Here is a 22271-nt window from a genome sequence, read left to right on the forward strand (position 1 = left end):
AAAACCAAGAGGTGCTGGAAACCAGGCTGGGATCACAGGACCTATTAAGAATTTCTGGAGTTGCTAGTGAAGATGGTTCAGGTGGAAGAGGACTCTGGAGATGAGGGGACTTCTGTATAAGGTATATTAACTTTTTGTTTGTTTTTTATTTCTGCTGATCAGGGCTAGTTTTGCAGGCTCCTGAATGGGGGAACAGACTTCTGGGTTCATAAGATCATTGCCATAATTATGAAACTGACAGATACAGTCTCAAATGAAAGTAGAAGTCACTCCTATCATGCCCTCCAGTCTCTGCAAGTATCCTCTCTGCCTGCACAGCAGCAGGTCCTTATGCCTTCCCCATTCATCCAGCTTTGCTCCACTAGATTCCAGCAAGTAGGCAGCTCTCTCTAACCTTCCACTTGAGGCTGCATGGGCTGTTTCAAGTAAAGCCAACGTTTCTGGGAACTAACCGTGGCTAGCCTAAGTCATGCTACATGTCCATATGCAAAATTGTAGTCCACTAATTTTAAAAGTCAAACACTGAAATACAGAAAATGTAAAAGAAGAACTTCATTGCAACAAGCTAGGGCATCTTAGCCCTAGCATGTACTTGCATTATATCTGTTGTTTGATATGCCAGGCTCAGGTATCTGTTCAGTTGGCTACCTAGTTGCAAATGCATTTTGTTCTGCTTTTTGTTTAATTCATATCAACATTTGGGCACAAGCTCATTGTTTGCACACAATTAGAGCAGTTTGCTAACAGCCACAGTCAAGGGCCATGGAATTGTAGATCTTTTCTCCTCTTCCATTGTCCTCACTGCTATTCATTAAGAACAGTCAATATACAGTTTTTGTACTGCTATAACGGTCAGTTGCAGGTGTGATTTTTCTTTTTTTTAACTGATTTAGTTATACTACTATAACTCCTAATGTAGATGCAGTTAGACTAGTATAAAAGCACTCATACAAGTATAGTTTATTCCCATACAGGAAGGGTAATAAACTACCCTGCTTTAACTGCATCCGCCCAGGGGGAGTTGTACTGCTTTTTAACTATACCAGAATTATTAAAGCAGCACAATTTTTCTGTGTAGACAAGGCCAAGCAGTAACCTAAAGTAGAGAATTTATTTTTAACTAAAAAATTTTGAAATCTGCAAATTTTTGCCAATTCAGACTATTGTGTTTACCAATCAGACCAGAAGATGATGCTATGGAGCCTTCTTATGTGTGTCTAATTTTGGAGCATGTCCTTAAATTATAATCCATGAGAATAATTCAAGTATGAATTTATCCCTCTGCCCCCCTTGTTTGTTTTTGTTTTGTTTGCTGGAGACTTAACTATAAAGATTATGTTAAGATGCCTGCAATAAATGTTTCTTTAGTCCCTTTTGAAATATACCACACCCCTATCAAACGACTTCCCTGGCACCACCACACACCCATGTACATTGGTCCCAGTAATCCAACACCTCTTCCCAGTGAGCCATATTATAAATGTTGTTAATGTTCGTTTATGTCCCTATCATTTCAAATCCCAAGACAGACTGTGCCATTAATGACCTAATGCATATTAAACCTCTCCTTCTCACTTCAGTGACTACTTTTGCCGCAAGAGCATCACAGAGCAGAAAAGGAACCAGGAATCCAGGAACGCAAGTAGTCGAGTGCTTGACCATCTTCTGGGGAAGGAAAGTGAAAATGAGATCTTCCTTCATGTTTGTTGGTTTTGGTTTGGTTCTTTTAAGCACCACTCTTACCGAGTTTGAGGAACCACATACCAACATTTTATTTTTTATTTTTAAGACAACAGATTTAACCAAGAGAACAGAATATCAATGAATAAATGTACATCATGGTAGAGGAATGAAGCTGCAGGAGCAAGAGATACATGAGGAGTTCTTGAAAGAATACTTGCAGGTGCAAAGACAGCAAGCAGTCTTATCCCAACAGTAGTCCTCTGCACTTGTTAAATATGTACCACATCCTCAGGACAATACCATGGTACAGGAGAGTAGCAGCTTTTGTTGGGCTGCCACCTAAACTTGTATGTTCCCTTCCGTCTGTTCTCATAGCACTCCACTTGTGCAGGCAATCAAGACAAAGAGAATGGGAATCCCCAGCACATGACTTTCTTGTCTCTGCAGTCTGGAAATATTTCATTGTTGCTTTTTGTATTTTCAGTGGCTTATTTTTGCCGTTGTGGGCTTAATAAATTTGATTTGTGCCTTTTATTTCTGTGTTAAGTTGATCTATCCACCATACTTCAATTTACCTTCTATACATCACCATTTCACTACTCCCTAGCCTCCCTTATACAGACTCCTACATTTAAAAAACTGATGAATAAAAGCATATTTACTATAATAAGATAAAATTCACCATTAACAAAAGAAAAAAATATTTAATAGCCGCAAATACCAACGGTTAGAATCATAGAACTGGAAGGGACCTCGGGAGGTGATCTAGACCAGTCCCCTGCACTCAAGGCAGGACTAAATATTATCTAGACCATCCCTAACAGGTGTTTGTCCAACCTGCTCTTAAAAATCCTCAATTACGGAGATTCCACCACCTCCCTAGGCAATTTATTCCAGTGCTTAACCACGCTGACAAGACGTTTTTCTTAATGTCCAACCTAAACCGCCCTTGTTTCAATTTAAGCCCATTGCTTCTTGTCCTGTCCTCAGTGGTTAAGGAGAACAATTTTTTTCCTTCCTCCTTGTAACAACCTTTTTATGTACTTGAAAACTGTTATGTCCCCTCTCAGTCTTCTCTTCTCCAGACTAAACAAACCCAGTTTTTTTCAATCATCCCTCATAGGTCATGTTTTCTAGACCTTTAATAATTTTTGTTGCTCTTCTCTGGACTTTCTCCAATTAGTCCACATCTTTCCTGAAATGTGGTGCCCAGAACTGGACATAGTACTCCAGTTGAGACCTAATCAGCACGGAGTAGAGTGGAAGAATTTCATCTCGTGTCTTGCTTACAACACTCCTGCTAATACATCCCAGAATGATGGTGGTTGTTTTTTTTGTTTGTTTTTTGCAGCAGTGTTACACTGTTGACTCATATTTTGCTTGTGATGCACTATGACCACCAGATCCCTTTCTGCAGTACTGCTTCCTAGGCAGTCATTTCCCATTTTGTATGTGTGCAACTGATTGTTCCTTCCTAAGTGAAGTACTTTGCATTTGTCCTGATTGAATTTCATCCTATTTACTTCAGACCATTTCTCCAGTTTGTCTAGACCATTTTGAATTTTAATCCTATCTTCCAAAGCACTTGCAACCCCTCCCAGCTTGATACCATCTGCAAACTTTGTAAGTGTACTCTCTATGCCATTATCTAAATCATTGATGATGATATTGAACAGAACCGGACCCAGAACTGATCCCTGTGGGACCCCACTTGTTATGCCCTTCCAGTAGGAGTCTGAACCACTGGTAACTACTGTCTGGGAACGATTTTCCAACCAGTTATTTCTGTCTTTCAGGTTCCAGCATGTTCAGTCCCCTACATCCTCCCAGGTATTGGCAAAATATGAGCCCAAAGCATCTCTGATCTGATTTGCATACCTATTTCAAACAACATGTTAAGCCTCCACTTCAGGTTGTGCTCCCCAACTATGTTTGTTAAGTGCTGGATGCCTTATGGCCTCCTTACTGTATAGTCTGTTAAGCACTTCCACCTGGCATTCGCGGATGTGCAGAATACATCAAGAAGATATTAAAATACTCATATTGCTAATTGTATTGTGATTGCATGTTAGATGCTGCCATTTTGTGTTGAGTCTTCCAAGTGCACAAGGATGGCCTTGTAATGAAAGCACTGAACTGGGACTCAGGAGATCTGGGTCCCAGCTCAGCCACAGACTTTTTATATGACCTTAAGCAGCCATTTAATCTCTTTTGTCTCCATTTTCCATTTGTGAACTGAGTATTATAATAATTTCTTACCTACAGGGTAAGAAAAATTGGGGTAAAATTGGGGTAAAATTGTTTGAGACAGCTTCAGGCGTTCTGGTAATGGAGGTCATATACATGCTTATATAAACCATCCTGCACCTGCTGGATGTGTAGTTGAACTAACTTCTGTCTGCATTGGGGTATGTCTTTGTGACCCAGGTAAGGAGTGGGTATGGAGGGTCACTGAAAATCACTGTTGGGATAGAAATCCAGTTAATTTCAGTGATGTAGGAAGGGAAGTGTGCTTCAGTGTGTTCCTAAAAAGTGCAAAGTGTTTAAAAATTCTTACATGATGCATATTGCCTGGCAACTCCTTTGAACATCTAGGAACCAACTATGATGATCTAGTAAGATCATCACCCAACCTTTTTCCTTTAATGCACTCCTGGTCTTGATGGAGTGGGCACAGAATGGACACTTCTTTTTCTTCTGTAACTGCAGCACAATTCAGGTGAACCAGTTACTCAAATCTCTCGATGATCGCAGACATATTTGCTAGTTGATAAATTGCAGTGTAGAGATCCATTGCAACAGCATGCACTGTAAACTTGCCAAATCAAACTGATGCCTGGGGTAATCACACTGATTTTTCTGTGGTCAGCAGAGCTCTTTCTGGTGGTCTGATACCACATTTGTAAGGACTTGCTCCCCATAAAGGCACAAAAGTTTTTGGTCTCTTGCGATGTCACTGCTGTTCATACCAGGTCTCAGACAACTCTGTATCATCATTCTGTCAGGGACCAAACTTACTGCTCCACCTGGTTAGCTCCATCTTGAGGAACAATTACTCCAAGGACCAAGAAACATCTAGAGAATCTTTCACAATCATAGTATAAATTCCAATAATTGCTGATCATCTTTGACGTTACTTGTCAGTTGTACTGCCAACATATAAGACCTCTGCTAAGCAGCCTGAGATGATTCACTTTTGAGGAGTTTCAGCCAAAAAGAGCAAACTATAATTATTTGCCCTGGCCTTCATTTTGAGGATATGTCTTCTCAATTGCTGAGTTTCTGATGGAGTTGCTGAAGTTGGACCATCTGCTTCCAGGAAGCCTTTTTGAAATCTCCCACAAGCCACTGTTTTCGGGAGTTTTTCCAGGAACTGTGGGATAAGTATACAGAAGACAGTTGAACTGCAATGGCTGGGTAGAGAAGTGTGTGGACACAGGGCAGAATTGACCTCAGAACAGGATGGACAGTTTAGACACAACTACTCCGATGCCATTTACACCAGTACAATCGTACTGGTTCAGCTGCCAGTGTTTCAACTCTCCAGTATGGAGACAGCCTAGAAATCAAAATTTGAAACTGATGTTACTTGCATTCAGATGCTAGTAAACAATCAGTCTGTTTAGAGAATTGGTGATAAAGTATACAGTTAACAATACACAACCCATACTTGACAAAGCAATACTGGAATTTGGCATAGTATCTGCAACTAATAAGCTTATGGTTGTGCATCTAGTAAGTGCTGGAAGGAATAAGAAATGGATAAAATGCAAAAGGACATAAGTGTGATTTTCTAAAACAAAATTAGGAGCCTAAGTGCCATTGACTTTCAATGATATTTTGGCTTTCTGAGTGCCCAAGTCACTTTTAAAAATGGCCCTTAAGTGCCCTGGGAGTCTAAGAGCTTTTGAAAATTTTACCCAAAGTCAGTTTTTTTCTTAGAGAAAGCCACTAGCTAAAACTCTTTAGTTATTGCTGCATCTGTATAAAGCACTGTTTGGCTTTGTTTTGTTTGTGTTACAATAGCTCCAGGAGAGCTCAATCAGATCAGCCCCCTCACCCCGCCCCCCCAATCTCTAATTGGCTGTCACTCCATGTGTGATTGTGTGGAGGTGCAGGCTCTCAGTGAAACCTGTAATGGCAAAGGGATTAAACATCTGCTGTGGAAGAAACTGGGGTTTCCCCCAGTTTTTCATTTTTACTTTTATTTTTTTTGACACTGGTGTGGAAGAAGTGTAAACTCTCTTGTCCTGTGGCGTCACACACTCTGATGGTGGCAGCATTGTCCCCACTTCTCCCTCCTCTGTTTTTTCCTCCACCAGAGGCTACATGGTATTGGGAGAGGTGTGTGGGGTCATACTTATAATTGGAGGGTGTAGGGAGCTGGAGATGGTGGGCTGGTCGTGCCAGCAACAGTCAAGACTGATTGACTGAACATGCAGGCTGGGCTGCAAGCACTGAATCTCCGGGGGGGGGGGAAATGAGATGCAGCTGTAAAACATCAGCTCTTCAGTTAACAAAAGACACTGGAGGAGGAAACGTCTATATTTAAGCTTCAGAGGAGGAAAAGAAGTCATAAACAATGAATGAAAGAAATATGCAGACAGTGCCCCTGTTTAACTAAACCTATCCCATTAATGACTTTGGTGGTGGCTAGCTAAGTACATGGACTAATTCTGCCTTCGGAGAATGTTATGGATGCTTAAAGCAAATCTGTTCAGGAAAGTGGAAAAACAAACCAACTCCCATTCCCAATAGTCATTGCTAACTACAATTTTTGCCACTTTATTTCTGATAACTTTAAACATTAAATCAATATAAACTTACTAATTCATTTTTCTTTTGCAGTGCTCACTGGTTTTTAGCTGTCATCTGTTTTCCTGGTTTAGAAAAACCCAGATATGAACCAAATCCCCACTACCATGAAAGTGCACCAATGCAAATAAAAGCATCCTCTTCAGAGAGAGAGAGCAGCACTCCATCTCCTTTGCCAAATGAGTTGGATTCATCTTCACAAAGCTCTCCTTCCAAGTCTACAGTAAAAAGGACACTGAACAAAAAACTTCATGTAGCTTTAACTGACACAAACAGGGAAATGGAAGACAGTGAGTCGCTATATTGTAGAAGAAGCCCTTGTAGGGGAAAAAGTGGAATTAGAAAAGTAAATCAAATAGACAGTGATTCAGAAGAACCTAGGACCATGGAATCTGCATGTCATAAACTTGATCATAGGACTGCAGATGAGAATGGCATGCAGAGTGAATACACAACTGCTGTACAACCTATGGGTATGTACATTTAAAATCTATTTCGATGTGCTTTAGGATGAAAGATTCAGCGTTCCTATTATCAGAAGACAGGTATCTCAGCTGTGGAATCTTGGTTCTTCTCTCTTGTACGTATGTATTATACAGTTTCACATACTTTTTTCTGCATTCAGCGCACAAGATGGACAACTCAGGAAATGAGGCTATTTAATTTTTGTATCCTCCATCTATCAATATATGGGCCTCTCCCCATACCTGCCTTACCACACATCATCTAATCCATGCATGATAAGAGATTAATTTCCTCATGAGCTTTCTGTGTTACTTAACACTGTTGTGTGAATGCTTCACAAAGATGATGTATTTATCTTTACCACATCCCTGTAAGTTAGGTGGTTTTATGCCATTTCACAGATGGGCACAGACAGAAAGATGAGAGCCAGCATTTTCAAAAGTGTTCACAAAGTTTTGGGTACCACAGTGATTGGCTGACCAACTTGACACCTCTAGTCTGACTTTATTTTTTTTAGAGGTACTGAGCAGCTGCAGCTCCCATGGAATTTAGTTGCAGTTGAGAGTACCATGGCTCAGGTTGGGCACCCAGAAAATGAGGAACCTATAACTAGTGGTTCCCTGTGAATATTTGGAGGTTACTGACTTGTCTAGCATTACTTAAGAATCTATGGTAAAGCCAGGGATAAAACATTACATCCTTTCTTTTCCTGTAGTCCCTGGCTTCATTCACTGCACATCTACCAACTTCTGCTACAAATGAGGGTTAAATATCAACAACCTAATTTGTTACACAAACCTGAATAATTTGCTGAACATCATTCATCCCATTCCGTGCACTGAGCGAGGCAGCGGTCCTGTGGAAAAAAACAGTTTGTGACCATGGAATTTAAAAATTGTATCATCATACATATGCCACAAGGGGGCCACATTAAAATTGCACAGGCAGCCCTATGTCTGGTGTTTCCTAACTTTTGCATGCTGGATTTTGCAACCTTTAACGTTCTTTTAAATATAGTGATGTAACGTATGTGAGATCCTACATTTGAAAAGAAACAGAAATGAAAACAATTGTCATGTAGTCACCGTGCCACCCTTAGAGGGTGCCCTTAGTGTGCTGTCCCTCTGCATAGGGCAAGCTCCAGTGGCCAGCTTTTCTGTGGAGGCTGCTTCCAGCAGTGGTCCTAGTCTGGAAGAGCACTTTCACTAAGGTAGGGGTTCTCAAACTGGGGGTTGGGACCCCTGAGGGGGTTGTGAGGTGGTTACGTGGGGGGTCATGAGCTGTCAGCCTCCACCCCAAACCCGGCTTTGCCTCCAGCATTTATAATGGTGTTAAATATATAAACAAGTGTTTCTAATCTATAAGGGGGGCTGCACTTAGAGGCTTGCTATGTGAAAGGGATCACCAGTACAATAGTTTGAGAACCACTGCACTAAGGGGAGTTCAAGAGCTGCCATTGTATCAGGTAAAGGCACATGAGTGGGAAGAGTGGTCCTTGTGTTCTTTCTTCTCATAGTCAGAGATTAAGGTCAGGAGGGGCTGCCAGATCATATAGTCTAAATCCGGTTTATCACAGGACACTGATCCAGCACGCTAAATGTACTAAATCCAACAACCAGAATTAAAGCAAAGTATTACAATCCTCAAGAGACTGAACTATTGTGTGCCATGGACAGAAAACAGGAGGGACCGAGGTGCACCAGTATCTGAGACTCCTGCAGTGGCAGGGAACTGATTAAGTGCACGGGGCCGGGCACTGTTGAACCAGAAATCTTTCTGGAGAGACTTTGGCTCAAGTGCCTCAAAGACTTACGTTTTGATTAGTCCCATTGACTTCAGTTGGATTACTCAGTGGGCAAGTTCAGCACCTGCATAAATCTTTGCAGAGTACGGCACTTGGTCTTTCTGATAATATTACAGAATTAGTGGATGGTGATAATGCAGTAAACATAATGCAATTTATTTTAGTAAAGCTGTTAATACTATCATGAAATATTACTTTAAAAATGACGTAAATTGTCTTGGTTAAGAACATCTCAGAACCTTCAGTTAGTTTCCAAAAATGGTAGTCCTAAATGGGAATGCATTTGAATTGTGAGGGATGTCTAGTGAGGTAGTACAGGGATCATGTTAGTTTTGATCTTTGTATGCAGTCTTAATTATGTTAATGAGGGAGTTTAAGAGGAGATTTAATTTTTCTATGGAATATAAATTCTGTTATTCTATAAATATAAGTATGTATGAAACTTCGAAGTTTCATTAAAATTTGATTGTATAAAACTTCAGAGAACAGTTGCCGCAGTTGTGCAGCTTTTCTCTGTTTTTTTTCGTTTCCTTTCTGTTCCAAGCAAGAGACTCCCTCAGCTCTTCAGTCAGCATCATAGTGGAAAGGGAAGAGGAGGAAGAAGGAAATGTGTCAAAATGTATTATTACATATTTGATGCCTGTGAATTATTTCTTAAAGTTCAATTTAGACTTCTAAGTGACTAAGACGCTTTTGAATATGGGACTTAAGGGCCCTAAGTCTGGTAGGTGCTTTTGAAAATTGTTCCCATGTTCTCAAAACTTGAATTTGGACATGTGTTGGCTTTTTGTTTTTTACCTCAAGTTTTTAGCTTGCTTATGCAAAATATCTGCACTGTCAACCTTATTCAAAGGGAATAATATTTCAAAATGCTGTACTAGTGGTAAAATTATAATGGCTGGTGAATGTAGTGGCTGCTAAAGTTAAGAATACAGAATAATTTCTAGAACGACCCCATCTTCATATGCTAATAATTTCCCTAATTTTAGCCTTTGTGCCTGAAATTTTCCATTCTTGATGTCTGCCTCAAAGTGAAACTTTTCAAAAAAGGTTTGAACAAAATATGTATTGTCAAGTGTCTGAGTTATGGGAGGGAGAAGAAAATGCAATTTTTCCACAAATTTTGTTAGTTGTGATTTATGAGGTGGCTCACAGTTGCTAATCCTTTACAATTCAAATTTGACATCCATAACTTTCGTTACGTGCTTTGCCCAGTTGCTTTAATGACTCATAAGATGATGGAATTTCAGTAGAACCTCAGAGTTACAAACACCAGAGTTACGAACTGACCAGTCAACCACACAGGTCATTTGGAACTGGAAGTACACAACCAGGCAGCAGCAGAGACCCCCCCCCCCCAAAAAAAATTACATTACTGTGTTAAACGACTAAAAAAATAAATAAAGGGAAAGCATTTTTCTTCTGCATAGTAATGTTTGAAAGCTATATTAAGTCAATGTTCAGTTGTAAACTTTTGGAAGAACAACCATAATGTTTTGTTCAGAGTTATGAACAACCTCCATTCCTGAGGTGTTTGTAACTCTGAGGTTCTACTGTATGTTCTAATATCCTTTTCCTCCTTGCTCCCCAGGTACCTATGCCATAGAAAAGTCACATTTTAAACTATTAAGTTAAACCCCTAGATATTGGGTGTAGGTGAACCTCTTTTTAAATGCATAGCTGTGTTTCCAGCTCCAGTTTATCACCAGTCTTGTTATAGTCTTATTCAATCTTATTTTCACCAGGTGTGGCTTTAAGAAAAATATCAAGTATCAGCTTCCTTTTTTTAAAATGAAAGTTTCTAGTCCTTTATCGTACTGAGAAGTCTGAAAACATGAAACAAGTGTACTCCAAAGGCTCAGAAATAAGCAGACAAATAAAAACTCATATATATTTAACGTGTGTGTGTGTGTGTGTATACAAAGTATGAGATTGTAAAACAGATCTCATTTATTTGTGGGCCTGTCCCATGCTATTGGAATGCATGGGGCTGGCAGCTATAGCATAGTGAAAAAACATAGGTTTCTGAATTGCTCCAACTCAGTCATACCAACATTTTGGGGGAAAAAACAGGTTCTGTAAAAGTAAAGCCCCACTTCCTGTTCCTGCTTTCATCTTTAAAATACCCATTTAGGTTAAGGGAGTGAGTCCTGACCTGTACTCTCTCTAGGCAAATTACTTTAAAACTATGCCTTAGTTAAATCATGTGTAAAATAAGACCAGTAATGTTTTAACTCACCTTTGGCAAGTGCTTTGAATCCTACCAAAAAAAAAGGACTTTAAGTACAAAATATTACTAGTTTTGTTTTGATAGATGCAGGAAGTAAAGCACAGAAAGGGTAACTTGTTTGTGTGGGAAAACATTGAGTACATTAGGCAAAGGTTTCATGGAGAAGAACTGAGCTGTAATGCTGTGATCATGCACCAAGTCACATCATGTCTCTGCTTTCTCATCTGTAACACTGGTATATTTATTTACCTACTTCACAAGGACTCTGAGACTAGTGTTTTGTAAAGTTCCTTTGGAAACGTAAAGCTTTAAGGAAGTAATTTGCAAAGCAGAGTTTTGCTAGTGACATAAACACATGTAGCTTAGTTTCACTAGTTATTGTTTTGGTCTAGGTCTAAAGATTTTGAATCAAAACACTTTCTGAAATGCTATTTGTGAGGAACACTTCACTTAGTCCATTATGAGGTTATAAAAATGATGTTGTATTTGATTTTTAAATGTCTGGCTATCTGTGTTTAATACAGATGGCTTGCACAAAATCAGGCTGAACTATAGTGAAGACTCCACTGATGGCAGTAAACTAAATGAAGATGAGCTTATAGATTTTTCTGAAGATCAAGATAACCAGGTAAAGAATTTAACAACGTTGTTTAGGTAATGTGTAATATTGTTCCCCTTCTGAAGAACAAAAATCAGATTGTATGTGTGAATAGTGTTTTTAAAAGCAGTATGCAGATAGTAAATTACGTATTGTGTGAAACCTAGATTTGACATTTGTAAGGTTAGAACCTAGAACATTTGTTGCTCAGTATTAGAATTATACTTGCATCTTAACTGCTAGAAGATTAATGATACACTCTTTCACAAAATTGGCTCAGTAAGAATCTGCTGTACAGATCATGCACTATGCTTCGTGCACTATTGCTTATTGATCATGGACTGTAATGATTTAGCTGAGGTTTAGAGAGCAGTGACTATTACTTTCCCTCAGTTCCTCTGCTTCTGTCTTCATAGCAGGTCCTGGAACCATCCACTCTCTGTTCTTTAAATGCCATTCCTTGGCAATAGACCGACTTCGTAGGTAGATGTTAGCCTTTTTCTTTTTCTTTTTTCTTTTTTAATATTAATTTTAAAAAGGGGGTTTTGTCTAGGTTTGTTGTCTTTCACTCTCCACTCCCAAACCAGAGGATCAGAAGAAAACATTGGGATTTAAAAAATGTAGGGTCTTAAATAGTGGGAAAATGTCCTTTACAAACCCATTTTAGGCCATTGTTTTGAGGTCCTGGGAGGGAGGACATTCTTCCAGGCTTTTGAAGGCTGTATTGTCCTTCCAGAAGGTATACAAAAAGTTATCCTCCCTTAAGAGGCCATCAGAATTGAATCAGTACCGGTGCAGGTCTTCACATCTGAAATCAAAGGATCAGAGACCCTCAAATCCTTTCACATAAGTGATAGGAGTCTTCTGTTCTACCATTTATCTCCCTCTCCAAAAAAGAGACTCAAGAGTACATCATACCTTGGGATTGAAGTTTTCTTAAGCAGTATTCTTCCTACTGAGTCCAGCATACTGAATAATCTTTCTCAAGGTTTGCATTTGTGGGGTGTTTTTGTGTGTGGTCAAAACCTCATATCTGGGCTGAAACCTAAACGGCTGTTGCAGATAGACTAAACTCATCTTTCCCAACTCATGACTGTGCCGAGGTCTGCTTTAAGCCTTCCCCCAAACGGACTCCTTATTGTCTTTTCTCTTGCACTCCCTAAATCCTCGATGAAAAGGGAACCTTTGCTGGGAGCAGATTGAGAGTCCGTCAGAGGGATGGGCAGAGAGTCTGAGTTGGGGCTGGTGGAGGGTGGCAGTCAGGAGAATGGTATAGGCAGCCTCTGCCTTGGTCCTTGCATTTTGGGAGGAGAAGGGGATATGTTGAATCTTGTTGTAGCAGCAGCTCAGGATTCAGCCTGGATTTGAAGTTATTATTCCCATCTATCAGAATTTGCCAGAACTAGAATAGAAACAGGTAAGTTGAGCTAAAATATATAGAGGCTGACTGCAGTAGAAACCTTTAAGAAGGCACAGAAATAGGCGAAATGTGCATGACACTGATGCCAGAGAACAACCATCTAAACTCTCCCTCAACCTGGCAACACATTGCATTATGAGTTGGCTAATTCTGTCCAAAAGATTTTCAAACAATTTTGCTATACTTCTTTGTTTTATTTTTTGAAAAGCCGTCTTCTTTCCTGTAACAAAAATGGTCCTCGGTGCTAGTCAAGGAGTTTCTCTTCAAAACGCAAGAAGATCCATGTGTAATGTTGCATTATTAAATACACGTAAACACTGACAGAATTCTCATCTATAAAAGTTTTGTCTTCTCCTATAAAGGCAAAACCTTTGCACTGAAGATTGCTCAGAAGAGTGATATAAGTGAATAAAATATGAACCTGAAGAGCAAGTTCTTCTTCGAGTGATTGTTCACGTGCATTCCACAGTAGGTGTGTGTGCTTGCCACATGCACCGGTGCCAGAAGTTTTTCCCCTAGCAGTACCCATAGGGGGAGCACCGCTGCGCCCCCTGGAGTGGCGCCTCCATGGTGCGGTATAAGGGGAGCTGCGTGCTCCCTCCACCCTCAGTTCCTTCTTGCACCAGTGAAGGTGCATTGGAACTACACTGCTCCAACTTAGCTGTAGCTCGTCCCCAGAACTTTTCAGTTCGCTTAGTGCTAGTACTGTTGTTAGTCAGTTCTTTCAGTCAGTTCAGTTAGCTAGAGTACCCTGGCCGGGACATGCCCCAGGCTTCAAGTTGTGCGACACTTGCAGGCGTTCTATGCCAAGAAGTGACCCGCACGCGGATTGCCTATGCTATTTGGGTGAGACTCACATCAGCGACCGCTGTAAGATTTGTAGATCTTTTAAACCCCGAACAAAAAAGGGAAAGAGACATTAGACTCCGGTCCATTCTCATGGAGTCAGCGCGGACCCTGGCGCACCACACCGATTTGGCTCCTGGCACCGCGACTTCGATATGTGGCGACCCTTCAGTGCCTTCCACTAGCTGGTACCACTCCCCATCTACGGGACACAAGAAGTCGAGGAAAGGCCCAACGTCGCAGCGGCATCGAGAGAAAGTAGGGGCAGAGGCTAGACCCATGTCAGGCAGCCCTCATTCCTCTCCAGCCCCTAGGCCTCTAACTCATGTTGAGAGGAGTAGCCTGGCCACGTCGGGTCAGGCCTCTTCGGATGTCCAGATGCCTTCGACGCCGGAGGCCTTGCAGATGTCATGACCATGCCGGTACCAGGGGTGCTGCCGGTGTCAGGCTCCCACTCCAGAGGCAAACTGTCGCTGGGCTCCCCACAATCGCCCCCAGCTCGGCGCAGGTCTCAGACAGGAGACCGACCCCGCTCTCCGCCCAGCGATCGTTCAGCAATGCACGAGGACTGTATCCCGTCGACACCTGCTAGACTGTCTGATTGGGTGCCGTCTGAACAGGGCTCCCAGCACCGTTCCATACTGCGAAGCAATTACCGACATGACCAAGAAAGGCATTGCAGACGGTCACCGAGTCGTTGGGGCTACTGCAATCGGTCATGACATGGGCGCTGTTGCCGCTTCCGGTCAGACTCCTGCTCTTGCTCCATGCCAAGACACTGCCCCTGCAGCTTGAGGCGTAGATTGCTGGCACTGCACTGTTGAAGGTCCGTGTGTTGGAGCAGATCGTGGAGCAGCAGCTATGAGCAGTACTTCTCCTCTGCATCGGGGTCGCGGTCCTGTGGACGCTGTCACTCCAGGCACCGCCGTTCCTCCCACAATAGTGCCAGGTCACTTATCAGCCCAACCTCTGCTCGCAGCCGCTCCTCCTTTGGTCAGCCTAGTCAAGCCAACCAGCCGGTGCCGCAGCAGGGGCAGTGGCACGGGGCCCCATGGCAAGGGCAGTGGTACCAGTGGGCACCGTGGCCTCTGACGCAGCCCCAGGTGGGGGCTCGCTCAGTAACCGGAGCTTCAGAGGTGCCATCAGCCTCGCTGTCTTGGCCCCCAGGAGCTAAATGAGTGGGACATACATCCTCGGCGCCGCACCCGGAGTCCGACTAAGGGGTGGACCCTCCGGTGCCGGCAGACACTCAGAGCTCTGTGCCAGCCTTGTCTCCCGCTCCGGATGACACAGTTGCATCCCCTCTGCCCCGCAGGAGGACTTCAGAGCACACCAGGAGCTCCTGAGAAGGGTAGCATTGAGCCTTAACCTCCAAGCAGAGGAGATGGAGGGGCCCTCAGACTCCCTTTTTAATGTCCTGTCCTCCCCGGTGCCGGGCGGGGTGGCTTTGCCCCTCCATGAGGGGGTAGCAAACATTTCGAACACCATGTGGCAAACGCTGGCTTCCCTGGCCCCCATTTCAAAGAAGGCAGAGCACAAATATTTTGTACCCACCCAAGGGCATGAATACCTTTATTCCCCGCCCCGGCACCCAACTCCCTGGTGGTCGAATCTGTCAACCACGGAGAGATACAGGGCCAACCAGCTCCCACGCCCAAAAATAAATATTCAAGGAGACTGGACTCTTTCGGTAGGAAGTTGTATTCATCTTCCAGCTTCCAGCTGCAGGTGGCTAACCACCAAGCTCTCCTGAGCAGATACGAATTTAAGTTGTGGGGCTCACTGCCAAAATTCGAGGTCTCCCTCCCGGAGTGAGACAAGAAAGAGTTCAAGGCGCTGCTGGAGGAGGGTGCGGCTGCCGCCAAAGCTGCCCTACAGGCAGCATTGGGTGTGGTGGACGTGGCTGCTCGATCCATGGCCTTGGCAATATTCATGCGGAGGGCATCATGGCTCCTGCTGTCCGGGCTATCCACGGAGTCCTAGTCAATTATGCAGGATCTCCCGTTTGATGAGAACGGGAGATCCTGCATAACAAACAGATGCATAACAAACGTCCCGCAGAACAAACGGATGCCAGGCTGCATGGCATGAAGGATTCCCGCACGATCTTGCAAACCCACGGCCTTTATGTACCGCTGGCCAAAGCCAAGTTCAAGCCATAGCAGGCCCCTACCCAGGCTTCTCAGTCTAGATATGAGCCCGCCTGTAACAGGTCTAAGGACCGGAAGGAGCGCCCTCAACAGCAGTCGTGTCCTGCCCCACAACCTGGGTCCTCTAAGGGCAAGCAGTTGGGGAAAAAGACGTTTTTGATGGGGTGCCGGGGGTAGCTGGGCAACTCCCGAGGGGACTCCCCCGTCAATAAAGCTTCCCTTCCGCAATCACTTGTGTGCTTTTTCTCTTGGAATGGTTGCGACTAACCTTGGACCAATGGGTCCTCAACACCATCTCTCGGGGCTACATGCTACAGTTTGTCTCGCCCCTGCCCAACCGTCCTCATCCCTCACTGGTCTTGGGGACCCATCACATGTGGACCTGTTGGAGCAGGAGGTGGGCCAGCTCCTCAGTCTGGGAGCTGTGGAAATTATGCCTGGGGAGTTCAAGGGCAAGGGGGCTTACTCCCATTATTTCCTTATCCCCAAGGCGAAAGGGGGTCTCAGGCCTATCCTAGATCTGCGGGACCTGAACCAGTTCACGGTCAAGCTCAAGTTCCACATGATCTCCCTGGCCTCTATCATACCCTTCCTAGACCCTGGAGATTGATATGCGGCCCTGGACCTGCAGGACACGTATTTCCATATTCATATATTCGAGGGGCACAGGCGCTTCCTCCGGTTCCTAGTGGGGCAGAACACCGTCAGTTCACGGTCCTCCCATTTGGCCTATCCACTGCCCCCAGGGTGTTCACGAAGTGTATGTTGGTGGTGGCGGCCTACCTCAGGTGCTGGGAGGTCCAGATCTTCCCCTACCTGGACTGGCTGGTCAAGGGCAGCTCCTGGTTGCAGATGCAGGACCACTTGGTGCTCCTTCTGTCCACTTGTGCCAACCTGGGTCTGTTGGTAAACAAGGCCAAGTCAACATTAGTTCCAGTCCAGCACATAGAGTTCATCGGGGCGCTCCTGATGCCTTGACGGCCATGGCCTCCCTCCCGCTGGGCAGGTTCGAGACCCTAAAAGGGCTAATCGCCTCAATCTTGAAATTCCCCATGACAACGACCAGGGCGTGCCTACAGCTCCTGGGTCACATGTCGGCATGCACGTACATAGTACGCCACGCCAGACTCCGGATGAGGCCCTTCCAACTTTGGTTGGCCTAACAGTTCTTCCAGGCCCAGGACAGTATGGACAAAGTCCTCACCATGCCCGACCTGGTGATTGCCTCCCTACAGTGGTGGTCCTCCCTGAGCAACATGCTCCACGGGGTCCCCTTCCAGGACTTGGCCCCATCACCGGACCTAGGTTGCGTCAGACCTGGGTTGGGCGGCCCATATGGGGACAGTTCAGACCCAAGGGCTGTGGTCGACCACGAAGTTGTCCCTCCACATAAACGTCAGGGAGCTCAGGGCGGTACTCCTGGCGTGTGTGGCTTTCCGCTCACACTTAAAGGGCAAGATAATCAGGGTCTTCATGGACAACATGGCCTCAATATTTTACATCAACAGGCAAGGCGGGACCTGGTCCTTGGCCCTCTGCCAAGAAGCCTTCAGGCTGTGGGACTTCTGTATAGCCCACATCATCTCCCTGAGGGCCTTCCACCTGCCGGGAGCCCGCAACACGTGGGCCGATCATTTGAGCAGGGATTTCTCCTCCCCTCACGAGTGGTCTCTCCACTCAGAGGTGACTCACCAGACCTTCCCCCACTTACCGCTCATCAGCAAGGTCCTAGAAAAGGTGTAGTTAGACAAGGCACAGCTTTAATCGCCCCAGCTTGGCCCCAGCAGCATTGGTACGGGACCCTCGTGAGCCTAGTTGTGGCCCCACCGCGGCTGTTGCCTCTCCGCCGGGACTTGCTCTCCCAGAACTGAGGCCATCTCCTCCACCCCAATTTAGAGGCTCTCCACCTCACACCGTGGCTGCTCAATGGCTAGGCGGGGAGGAGCGGGTGTGTTCAGAAGGGGTCCAACGCGTCCTTGTGGAAAGTCGGCAGCCATCCACAAGCCGAGCCTACTTGGCAAAGTGGTCCAGGTTCTCCAGGTGGGCTGTTGAGTGGGGTGTTTCCCCAACAGCCACCCCAATTAATCTTTTATCCTGGATTACCTCCTCCACCTTGGGACCCAGGCCCGGGCCCCCTCCTCAGTCAGGGTGCACCTGGCAGCCATATCGGCCTTCCATCCGCTGGTGCAATGTCGTACGGTGTTCTCCCATACTTTGACCTGACGGTTCCTCAAGGGATTGGACCGTCTTTTCCTATATTCTAGGCCCCCTGTCCCACAGTGGGATTTGAACTTGGTGTTGTCCCATCTCACGGGACCCCCCTTCGAACCTCTGGCCAAGTGCTCCTGGTCTCATCTTTCATGGAATGTGGCCTTCCTGGTTGCCATCACGTCGGCCAGGTGGGTATCGGAGCTCAGGGGTCTGACCTCTGGACCCCCGTACACGGTTTTTCACAAGGATAAGGTCCAGCTTGGTCCACACCCTGCGTTCCTCTCTAAGGTGGTCTCCGCCTTTCACATGGGTCAGATCATCTTCCTGCCTGTCCTCTGCCCCAAGCCTCACGCGTCCAATGAGGAACACCACCTCCACACGCTCAGTGTGCATAGGGCGCTGGCTTTCTACCTGGAACGGACTAAGCCGTTCAGGAATTCTTCACAACTGTTTGTTGCTTCGGCTGAGCGCATGAAGGGGCGGTCGATCTCCACCCAGCGCCTCTCTCGCTGGATCATCTCGTGCATCTGCACCTGTTATGATCTGGCAGGAGTTCCCCCGCCACCGATCGTGAAGGCACACTTGACGCGGGCACAGGCCTTGTCAGCTGCCTTCGTGGCCCGCATCCCAATTCAGGACATCCGTAAGGCCACTGCCTGGTCCTCTGTTCACACGTTCACCTCGCACTATGCGATTGTATCCCAAACCAGGGATGACGCTGGGTTCGATAGGGCTGTACTCCGTCCTGGGAATGTTGAACTCCTACCCACCTCCAACAGATATAGCTTGGAATCACCTACTGTGGAATACACGTGAGCAATTACTCAAAGAAGAAAAGACAGTTACCTTTTTCCGTAACTGGTGTTCTTCGAGATGTGTTGCTCATGTCTATTCCATATCCCGCCCTCCTTCCCCTCTGTTGGAGTTGTCCGGCAAGAAGGAACCAAGGGTGGGGGGAGCGTGCAGCTCCCCTTATACCACGCCATGGAGGCGCCACTCCAGGGGGCTCAGCGATGCTCCTACTATGGGTACTGCTAGGGAAAAACTTCCAGCACCGGTGCACATGGCGAGCACTCACACCTACTGTGGAATAGACATGAGCAACACATCTCAAAGAACACCAGTTACGGAAAAGGTAACTATCTTTTTCTGGTAGTCTTTTTATCTTTGCATATATAAACAGTATGAATGTCACTTCCATGGAAATTCAGCTTAGGCTACTTGAAATATCCCAACCTGAGTATTTTAGCTTGTTGTGTTGAGTATCAGTTCCCAATCCTGGTAGGTTTGCTGAGTCTCCTCAATAGGAAACTGACAAGAAGTAATGTTAGCTGAAAGTTGGATGGTGCAAAATTTACTGTTAATTTGTGGGAGCAAACTGTGCTAAACTTGAGTTCCTTGTCTTAAGTAAATACTGTAAATAAGTGTAATTTTTATTTGCATTCCATTTAAAAAGCAGTCAGCCTATAAACTCCCACAAATATTTTGTTTTTGTAGGAAGACAGCAGCGATGATGGAGGCCTTGTAGATGATAACTGTAATTCAGAGTTGGGACAGTGGCATCTGAAGCCTAATATCTGCATACAGTAAGTATAAAGATACATTGATTAGAACGAACTTCAAAATAATAAAATGTAAAACAGAATGACAGCACTAAGAGGGTGTCACTCAACCTTCATAAGATGCTGCTAACATACTGTTCCTATTTTTTGAGGTTTCTATATTTTGCAGTATAATCTAGTTCTAGGATTTTGTGTGGAACTCCCTATGCACTGAAAATAAATAGGTTTCAGAGTAGCATCCGGGTTAATCTGTAGCTGCAAAAAGAAAAGGAGTACTTGTGACACCTTAGAGACTAACAAATTTATTTGAGCATGCTCAAATAAATTTGTTATTCTCTAAGGTGCCACAAGTACTCTTTTTCTTTTTGAAAATAAATAGATATTCCCCTTTGGTTTGCTAAGCTAGAAAGACTTGCTTTTACAAGCATCTGAAGATATTTTTATTCTAATAAAACTGCTGTTCTTAGTGATTTAGTATTTAGGTTCCAATTCAGCAAACTACTTAAGCATGTACTTAAGTGCCATCCCTATTTAGCAAAATACATAGGAAATTGCTTACAATTCAACATGTGCCTAAATAGATGTTGAATTAAGGCCTTAGCTGTGGGCATCTCAAATTAGCAGGGGAGAATGGGGCAGATATTAAATAATATAAAACTAAAATATGTATACAGTCTCAATTTCTTGCCAAAAATATCACAATATCACAGTTGTCCTCTTTCTTGCACCTCTTTCCTGACTTACCTGTTAGGCATATTTCCTTTGCTTTGTCCAGAACAGTCGTAACAGAAAATCTGTTACTTCTGTAATTGCTTTTAGTTAAAACAGTTCTTTCTGTTGCAAACATGAGAACTGGATTCCAAGAACCAGAAAGCTATGTAAAAGCAAATTTATTGCCTATCACTAGCTTTAGTAGTTCAAATGTTAAGTGATAAAAATGTAGACTTCTAAAGTCATAAATACTTTTCAGTTAGCACTGATGCCTTCACGGATTCCCTTCTATTCTTTCTTTACCTTTTAATCCTGTTTTTCCTTTGCGTTATATTATATACTACAAGAAGGAAAAAAATGCAAGTATATTATAATATAAAGCTTACAGTAACAAATACATAATGGCTTAATGCATGTGTATCATCCATAATTCATTATATTTTATGCCGTATTTATAACAGCAGAAATAAACCTAACTTGTGAGATCTAAGAATATCACAGCTGGAGGTGCAATGGCTTCAAGTTACGGTTTGAAATTAAATGCCCCATGCAGATGGTGATCGCCCCCTTTAGCACTGCTCCCACCCAAAATAAAAAGGCTTAATGTGCCATGGATTACCTTTAGCACTCTGAATTCTAGTCTGTCTGTAGAAATGGAAATAAAAGCCATAAACTCTTTAGTATCTTCACACATAACCATAAGGTCCCTCTTACTAACAAGATCCTCAAAGTGTTGTGTCAAAATCTTAGTTTAATACCAACAAAAATCATTTTTGGGGTTTCATTTCTTCATTAATTTAAAATGCACCTCTTTCCTGAAACAACATTTTAATATTAAAAAACCCATTGCTTGTGTAAGTAATTTACTTTGTTTCAAAGTTTAAAGGCTGTGCAATTCAAAAATTTGTACAATTACTAGGCAAACATATTTATTTTTACTATAAACATGGTTAAATATTTCCAGTCTACTTTGAAAAGTAGTTACTTGCAGTAGCATCATCTATAAAAGTATAAGATAGTACAAAACAATTTTTGCAGTATCTGAACAGTGCATTTTGTTTTCTGTTATTGGGAGTAGGCTGTTCCTTTGGGGACATGCATACAAGGACAAGTTGTCTCCACTGTTAGCAGTGATAAGTATATGAACCAGTAAAACATATTAGCACAATCTAACTTTTTCAAAAGGTATTTTGTCTGTTTTTTTTTTTAATTACTTTTTCTTTTGCTTCAACTTTTACTGCCAGCGGTTGGAAAGTCCTTGAAACGAAATGCTCATGCAAAACTTTTTCTGTATTAAGTTAACTGAGTGAGTTGAAGAGGTAGTTTGTTTTTTTCCCCAAATATGGGAAATGTGTTTTTTTTTAAGTACAGACATTTGTTATGCTATTTTACTGACCTACAACTTAAAGCAGTAAACGAGTTTCTGAAATATTTGATTATATTACTTATAAAAAAAAAAGAGGACATTGTCATTTTGATACTGACTATATATAAATGTGTATATTAAATCATTAACTGTATTTCTGTTGCAGTTATCTGCAACATATACTCTACATTTTCTTCGTTATTGTTTTGTTTGCTGTTTTCGTAAAGGGACATTGTCAACTTGAAATCTAGTCCAATTTAAAAAAAAAATTCAATAGTATAAGAGATGGAATCTCGGGAATTTACAACTGCATTTTATTTTAAATGTCCTCTGTCAAGGTTCCTTCCCCACTCTGAACTCTAGGGTACAGACGTGGAGACCTGCATGAAAACCTCCTAAGCTTATTTTTC

The 22271-nt window shown here is 43.4% G+C and overlaps 2 protein-coding genes across 5 annotated transcripts in view; one reads left to right on the forward strand and one right to left on the reverse strand.

Moving 5' to 3' along the window:
• SENP6 (SUMO specific peptidase 6) overlaps positions 1–22271 on the forward strand; it is a 166265-nt gene that overhangs the window by 137683 nt on the left and 6311 nt on the right. For all 4 annotated transcript variants that reach the window (XM_084624521.1, XM_084624523.1, XM_084624524.1 and 1 more), the window contains 3 exons: positions 6532–6971; positions 11522–11625; positions 19720–19808. In XM_084624521.1, the coding sequence (XP_084480647.1) occupies positions 6532–6971; positions 11522–11625; positions 19720–19808 (633 nt within the window). The remainder of the gene's footprint in view (positions 1–6531; positions 6972–11521; positions 11626–19719; positions 19809–22271) is intronic.
• Positions 1759–19164, reverse strand: LOC311518600 (uncharacterized protein). Its single transcript, XM_084624525.1, has 3 exons — positions 16828–19164; positions 7762–7819; positions 1759–5056 (listed from the first exon to the last, which is right to left on the reverse strand). The coding sequence occupies exons 1-3, from the start codon at positions 16965–16967 to the stop codon at positions 4874–4876; spliced, it is 381 nt and encodes a 126-aa protein (XP_084480651.1). The 5' UTR covers positions 16968–19164; the 3' UTR covers positions 1759–4873.

The sequence above is a fragment of the Lepidochelys olivacea genome (assembly GCF_965140295.1).
Source record: "Lepidochelys olivacea isolate rLepOli2 genome assembly, chromosome: 3".
Classification (NCBI taxonomy): Eukaryota; Metazoa; Chordata; order Testudines; family Cheloniidae; genus Lepidochelys; species Lepidochelys olivacea.

Bases quoted from the DNA above. Each gene is read 5' to 3' on its own strand.
- LOC311518600 (XM_084624525.1), bottom strand. From the start codon at position 16,967: ATGAACTCTATGTGCTGGACTGGAACTAATGTTGACTTGGCCTTGTTT. The intron at 7,820-16,827 runs GTAGGGGAAGAT...TTTTTTCCACAG, and splicing joins CCCTTGACCAGCCAGTCCAG to GACCGCTGCCTCGCTCAGTG. The intron at 5,057-7,761 runs GTTTGTGTAACA...CTTATCCCACAG, and splicing joins ATGTTCAGCAAATTATTCAG to TTCCTGGAAAAACTCCCGAA.